Source organism: Salvelinus namaycush, chromosome 4 (genome assembly GCF_016432855.1).
Source record: "Salvelinus namaycush isolate Seneca chromosome 4, SaNama_1.0, whole genome shotgun sequence".
NCBI classification, from domain to species: Eukaryota; Metazoa; Chordata; class Actinopteri; order Salmoniformes; family Salmonidae; genus Salvelinus; species Salvelinus namaycush.
The window spans coordinates 13,422,889-13,430,744 of NC_052310.1; the positions used below are offsets into that span (position 1 = coordinate 13,422,889).

The window sequence follows — 7,856 nt, forward strand, 5'->3', positions numbered from 1 at the left end:
TGCAGTGTTACAGCTCATTTCGTGAGCCTCTGCACACTTTGAACTCAATACCCAATCATTGCATCTAGATGTGTCCCAACCAGGACATCCTTTAGATCAGCTAAACCACAACCTGGCTGGACAGACCGAACGCTAAGACCAGGGGAGTCCTCCCAGAACTCCCCTCAGACAGCCCAGTGAGTTTCTCAGGGAAAGGCCTACACCTTTTAGGGATTGACTCCCACTGTTTGCCCAGAATTTTGACGCTGCGACTCAAAGTCAAGATGAGAAGTTTCCCAAGGCATCTCAGCCATAACTATCTCTGGCCTGTTCAGCCAGAGCAATTCCTTATGTATGACCGACACTCATTGCTCATGGACTGGAGGAGTTATGGTATATTACATAGTGGAGTGTAAGGAATTCAGACAGTGCATAATGTGGTTGTTTCACAATGAGGCACTTACTGTACTGTATGGAAAAATGCTAAACCCAAGACACATTTAGTTGAGGACAATCCAGTCTGTTTGGAATGAAAACAATGTATTATTTAATCCTTATACATAAGCCCACAGCTCAGTGACTCTTATCAGTGACTTAACCTACCCTTCAAAAGGCAGTCTATATTCTACATTGTACAACAAACAGAATGAGGCGTATGGATCTTGTCGCGCATCTTACAGTCAAGAGAATTCAGTAGTGTTTGAATTCCAATCCATCATTGAACAGTTGCAGACTTGCACATTGAATGCAACTATGTAGTTGGCAGAGTGTGTGATATGTGGGGGAGTATGTTAAGTGTAAGTACATTAGACCATGTGTTTTGTTAGTTTGTTACGTGCCAATTTTGTAGACTTTATTATCTTTGACAGGATGTGGCGTGGGAGTAGGTCTACCGTAGCAGTAGCTCATCTGTACTCACTCTGACGGAGGGGGGCTAACCCACATGGTGCTATGGTTACCCGTGGTGTAATGATTAGTCCAAAGCGTTTTGCAAAGGAACTCCAAACTAAAACGTTTTGCAACGAAAACAAGACTTTCTATTGGACAAATTCAGGTAGGTCCCTCCCCGTTTCATTTGCTTCTGTTTGGTTCTGTTTGTATTCTAGTTAACACCCCCCTGGGCTTCAGGTGTGTAGAGCTAGTCTGCTATCTTGGTGCTGACCCAGTGGCTGCAATTACAGGCAAACAGAAAGGGAGGGGGTGGTGGCGGGGTGAGTCACATACCTCCATCTCAACTGGTTGGGACTGTTAAGGATGATTCTGTTACGTTCAATGGTGGATTGCTGATGCTATGTATTGGCTATTGAGAGGCTTTGAAGACACCGGTCGGCCATATTGGCACTCCCCAGTATGATCAGTCCTCCATAGGAATGAATGGAATTCTACAGTATTTCAATTAAATGTTTCAAGGACAAAATTACACGTATTTAAGCATTTTCTTGTCATTGGGCGGATAGTAACATTAGTCATCTAAAAAAATTATACTTTAAGGAAAAAAAATATTTTGTATTTTATTATTTGTATGTTTAGCTCAAATAATATAATTTAAAAGTATGCATTAAGGTGTCTGTAATAGAATAAATATGGCAAAAACAAAAGTACACTTTAATAATACATCAATTTCTATAGCTTCCAAAATATTTATTGTAAATGGTGGGGGAATGCCAAGATGGAGGCATAGTGTCTTCTACACAGCGCCCCCTATCAGTCATCTAGTGTATATAAATAATTGGTTCCGCTGTATCCCCCACAACCTTCTAAGGTAGTGAAGTATTCTTCTGAGACAGCATAATATAAAAAACATGTTTTATTTCAGATGGCTGTCTATCCTGTCTTTCCATTTATAATCTAATGCTACATTGTAGGTTTTGCAGAATATATTGTTGTTGAAGCCAGGTATTTGCCCCTCTATTTCTTCAAGTGATATTCTGATTTTAAATGTTTTATCTTTTCTGGTTGGATTCAGTCTCTCCCCTTTAACTGTCCTAATTGCACCATTTTTATAAACTCTGATGATCAGGGATTGGGTCTGTTGGACAGGATCAGCTTGAGCAAAGTGAGATGTAGAATCACTGTTCTAAAAATAGTTTTCTCTGCCAAATAATAGGCTTTGCGCAATTAAGACTCTTAACTACCACTACCCTGGTTTAGGAGATCCCCCCCACCAAACACTCACGCACAACCAGACATTGAATGATTAATTGGAGACAGCTTGTGTCAATTGAAGAGCATTACCTAGAAGTTTCTGCCTGCAGCAAACCCAGTGGATAATGCTGGAAATACTGGTCAAAGAAAAATAAAATAAATAATAAAATAAAAAACCGCCTGGCCATATTTATAACAACATACGTCCTTATCTTCCTCACCATCATCATCATTAGAGTTGAAAGGCAATATCTTGTTGTTCCAGGGGTGCCCTGTTAGTGAATGCATTCAGTGATGACTCTATTCATTTTAGGCCTACAAACAAACCAACCAGGACACCTTTTAGTGGCCTAATAGTGCATGCTGCTTGCTCAACCGCAGTAAGGGCTCAGGAGTTTTTGACAAAAGTCTCAAATGCTCTGTTCTGTGTATGTTCAGAGTGAATGAATAAGCAGGCTACATGTAACCAAACAGCTGCGCTAGAGTGGAGACTCGAATAGGGTGTTTCTGTACTTGGAACCAGAGCTCCAATTGCTCTGAGGAGCGTTTCGCGGCAGGTTGACATAATGCAATTTTACAACATCCAGAGTCTCGCTTTCACTAATGAAGCAACCCGCTATATGCACACAGAGAGAGAGCGAGCGAGAGAGAGAGATTATAAACAGAGTAGTGGTAGAAATTACCCATAGAGACATCTGTAAAGTCTCTATGGGTAATTATATGGGTAGTATTATACGTGCAACTTCAGGTAGCTCAGAAAAACATGTTGCACACATTACAACGAAAATTACATTTCCACAACTTTAGAAAAAGCCAAATAAACAACCAAACGACATGGGTTCGTTTGCAAGGGACTATGAATGACTAAGCCATCCTTGATGTAGACGGAATTTATTATGAAGGTGAGAGACATAAATATTCAAACGTCTGTGTTTTAAAGGAGGATGTAAACATGGTGAGCTTGGGTGAGGAAATACTCATTCTAAATGATATGATCATTTTGACTGTTTCTATCTCCAGCGCTGTCATTACAAAAAAAGTCATCCTCCTCAACAGTTGCAGTGCAACTGTTTCAACCGTTTCTTGAGTTCCAGATGTCCCCCAGAAAAAAGTACACGTTGTAATGTAAGTTCCTGGGCTGCTGTCTCCCCCTATGGGCATGTACATTTTTTTGCCAGTAAAATAATAATTGATTTGGTATGAATCGAATAAACATTATTATATGTCTTAGTAACTTATCTGCTGTGGCCTTTGTTTGCCGCACATAAAATAGCCTAGGGCAGGGTCACTACAGACCATCCTTGATTGTATGAAATACTTTCGATATGGGATTTCTCGTGCATACAATTTCAGTTATAATGGACAAGTTACTGGTAGACCTATTTGCATGACTTCATCCTCAATGTTTTTTTTCGTCAACTATTTGCTTTTTATTTTCAGTTTTCACTGGTTTAACTTTGAAGGTGCGAGTAAAAAGAATACGTGAATAGCCTGGTCTATGATTTAAGAATATAAACACATCTTTAAAAAACAAAATCTATTTCCGTACGTGAATTATTATGCCTATATCAATATTGTACACAAAATGTATAAATGTCTATGCATAGCCTGTGTGTGTGGAGGGGAGGGATTTAATTCCTTCAGTTCGTCATTCTCAGTCGGTCGACCAATCATATTCGGGTATTCTCGGGTATTCTGTAGCCGCACTGTAACTCACTTATAAAGTCCGCTTGCAAAGGATTTCAGTTCAAAGCACGTACACGTTCTGGGGATACTATTTGACTGGATCATTTTCTCTTTTTACCTAAACAATTTACAGCAAATCATCAGCTGTTGCTCGAGTGTGGAGACGCCTGCAAACAAGACAAGGTTATTATACAATTTTTCAGAAAGACATATGCATAAAGACATTATTTCTCCAAACGGCGTTGTGCAGTTGACAGCCTCTTTGCAGGAGCAAAGAGCGTCTACTGTTACTTTTTCTCCACTTTTGGACATTTGAAAGACTTTGGCCGTACTTTCATATTTCGTGCGTAATTGTTCGACAACATTTTTCGTATGAATCTACTCGACCCCTTCCTGAAAATGACAGACGAACAAGACAAATGTCTCTCAGACGCACCGAGTCCGAGCATGTCAGAGGACTCTGTGGGATCTCCGTGCCCGTCCGGGTCTGGCTCCGACACCGAGAACACCAGACCGTCAGAGAACGGACTGCTGATGGGTCCGGACGGTCCCCTCGTCGAGTTCAAGAAAGACGACGATGACAAATTCCCCGTATGCATCCGCGACGCGGTGTCCCAGGTCCTGAAGGGCTACGACTGGACCCTGGTGCCAATGCCAGTCCGAATGAACGGATCTAGTAAGAACAAGCCCCACGTCAAGAGACCGATGAACGCGTTTATGGTTTGGGCGCAAGCCGCCCGGAGAAAGCTGGCTGATCAGTACCCGCATCTCCATAACGCTGAGCTGAGCAAAACTCTGGGGAAACTGTGGAGGTGAGTCTCAGTCCTCTCTATCATTACTCCCACATTTGTATTTCGAGTGGCAACGCGTCTGTGGTTTTATTACCGAAACAAGTTTCTATTCCATTCTACTTTTACGCATGCATTGTACGCACACATGTTAACTCGATACTGTGAACTTACGTAATTGAACCTTTGAAATAAAAAGGTATGTTATGCTGCATTAAAATAGGAAACTATTTTGCTGTCAATTGAATATTTTATTTACTCATGTATCCATTTGCCTTTTACGCACAGGCTACTCAATGAGGGTGAGAAGCGTCCGTTCGTGGAGGAGGCAGAGCGATTGAGGGTACAGCACAAGAAAGACCACCCTGACTACAAGTACCAGCCCCGGCGGAGGAAGTCCATGAAGAACGGACAAAGCGAGTCTGATGACGGCAGCGAACAGACGCACATATCGCCAGGCGCGATCTTCAAGGTGCTCCAGCAAGTTGACTCTCCAGCCTCTAGCATGGGAGAGATGCACTCCCCCGGAGAACACTCCGGTAAGAAGAGTGATAATGCTTTGTGCCTATTGCAATGGTCTCATTCAGCATGTGTTCGTCAATGTATACACAGTATTTGACACATTTACTGCTGCTAGACTTTTTATAACAATACATGTGTGTGAAGGTATATTATGTGAACAGTTTATTAGTAATACTATCAGATATGTTCTCTGTGAGTTTAACTTGATATCTAGATTCATTTGACCACTTGCAAAGCTCTTATGTTTTCCTATTCAATTACATCTAAGGGGTCTGCTCTTGCTCTGAGATTTGCATCACAGAAAGCCTATATGTATTTTATGTGTAACCCCTTCTCTCCCTCGCTCTCTTAGGCCAGTCCCAAGGGCCCCCCACCCCTCCTACCACCCCTCCTACCAAGACGGACATCCAGGTGGGCAAGGTGGACCTGAAGCGGGAGGGTCGCCCCTTACATGAAGGCACGGGTCGCCAGCTCAACATCGACTTCCGGGACGTGGACATCGGCGAGCTGAGTAGCGACGTCATCTCCCACATCGAGACCTTCGATGTCAACGAGTTTGATCAGTACCTGCCTCCCAACGGTCACCCGGGTGCTCCTGGCGCTGCCACTGGCCAAGTCTCCTACACCGGTACCTACGGCATCAGCAGCTCTGTGGTCAGCCAGGCAGCAGGGGGTGCCACAGGGCACAGCTGGATGACCAAGAGCCAGCAGCAGCAGCAGCACTCCCTGACCACGCTGGGTAGTGGAGGGGAGCAGAGCCAGAACCAGAGGACCCCCACACACATCAAGACAGAGCAGCTGAGCCCCAGCCACTACAACGATCATCAGAGCTCCTCCCCTCCGCAGCACGTCAACTACGGCTCCTTCAACCTGCAGCACTTCAGCTCGTCCTCCTACCCCTCCATCACCCGGGGCCAGTATGACTTTTCTGACCACCAGGGCGGCACCAACTCCTACTACAGCCACGCAGCCGGGGGCCAGGGCTCAGGGCTCTACTCATTCAGCAGCTACATGAGCCCCAGCCAGAGGCCCATGTACACCCCCATCGCAGACACAACCGGGGTGCCCTCCGTACCCCAGACCCACAGTCCCCAGCATCACTGGGACCAGCAGCCAGTGTACACACAGCTCTCCCGGCCCTGAGGACACAATCATCTACACGAACACACACTTACATAGACTGATAGGCACGTCCATCTTGCAGAGGGAGACTTTGTCACAACATTCCAACATTAGTTCCCAGGAAACAGACACTTGAATTTCCAACAGAGGAAGAACACAACAGAGTAGGTGAAGGAGAGCTGGACTTGTAGGAACTGAAACTAGATCAGAATAGCTCACAACAGGCCTTTTTAATTTGTTTTGAAGAAATATATTTTTTAGCAAGAACAGAAAAAAAGCATTGAGAAATCCTCTGTGAGGACTTAATAAACTGTTGATATTTTTAATAGGTACTGTGTATGTTTTCTTACCTTTTTTACTCTGGCAGTTTGTTTTTTGGGGGAATATTTTTGTAGAAAAAGCTTTATTTGTATACAGTTCAGCAGGAAACCACTCTCAGTCGTGCAGTTCTCTATTCCATGGCTTCAATTCTCTGGTGGAATTTTGTACAGGCAGTAAATCTCTATCCTTTTTTGGTTGTGTTTGTTTCCTGCAGTGCATTCTGCTTACAGTATATGTTCTGTGCCATCCAACAAAATAAATTACATTTGTATTTGTGGAGTTTAGGGTTTCTCCATCAATAATTTCTCATGATTATAACACGTTCTTAGATGTAAGAGGCACATGCTGTGAATGGCAACGAAATAAGTTTTGACGTTATCGTTTTGTGCAGGAGATTCCAACCTTTTGCACCATTAGTGCCTAGTATATCAGCGGTTGGGTGGAATGGTGTCTGTGGGTGTGCTACAGACGTATTATAGAAGAGAGAAGCCACAGCTGAGATTATACTTACCGTCTGACAGCATGTGTTTGACAGCCACAGGAAGTGCCCTTTGACCTCTCGGGTGTCCCCTGCAGTCCATCACCACACCAGTGTCATTTTACAGCCCTCCTGCCTGCTCCAACCCCCTCTGTCTTAACCCTTTAATTTATTTTTTAAATTAATTATTATTTAGCATTTTCTTCTTTAATTGATACGTTATACAACAAATTAATTTGTCTTAAAAATAAATTATCTTCTGGATATTAAATGTCATATAAATCTGTCTTTTTAGCCGAGTGTGTACTTTAAAAAGGGTACAAACTGTAATCATGTTTTATTTATCGTATGTAAAATGTTTCTATTTTAAATGTTTTATTTGTCATTTTTTTGCTATCTAGTTGTGTACGGATTATTTTTAATTGTGAATTTCTTGAGTTTGGATTCTAAACTATGGCTGAAAGAACTGGAAATATGTTTTTTTCTCATATGGACAAAGTTTTTACAGTTATTTTTATGCTGTGGCTGATATGCTTTATTAGAGGTACGTACCAGCATTCCTGTCTTCTCTGAGGAACAGTTTTTTTCTACGTCCTGCCACATACTATCTCAGTAATGGTGTTTCTTTCTAATGCGTCTGAGGGACTTCTCGTTTTCTTCAGCTAGCTTAACATGTTACTGTACTTTCTTAAAAATAAGCTTACCTTTTGTATTGTATTTGCAATAAAAGAGAAAATACGTTAGAAACAAAATGGTTGTTGATATTTTATTACACATAACATGACCTACTTATTAAATAGGGTTGGGGGACAAAT

At 42.5% G+C, this 7,856-nt stretch overlaps 1 protein-coding gene across 1 annotated transcript; it reads left to right on the forward strand.

The window, feature by feature from the left end:
• The first annotated feature begins 3,864 nt into the window (after positions 1-3,864).
• LOC120046177 (transcription factor Sox-9-B-like) lies at positions 3,865-7,317 on the forward strand. The gene is made up of 3 exons (XM_038991197.1): positions 3,865-4,622; positions 4,887-5,137; positions 5,473-7,317. The coding sequence occupies exons 1-3, from the start codon at positions 4,183-4,185 to the stop codon at positions 6,261-6,263; spliced, it is 1,482 nt and encodes a 493-aa protein (XP_038847125.1). The 5' UTR covers positions 3,865-4,182; the 3' UTR covers positions 6,264-7,317.
• Positions 7,318-7,856: the final 539 nt, after the last annotated feature.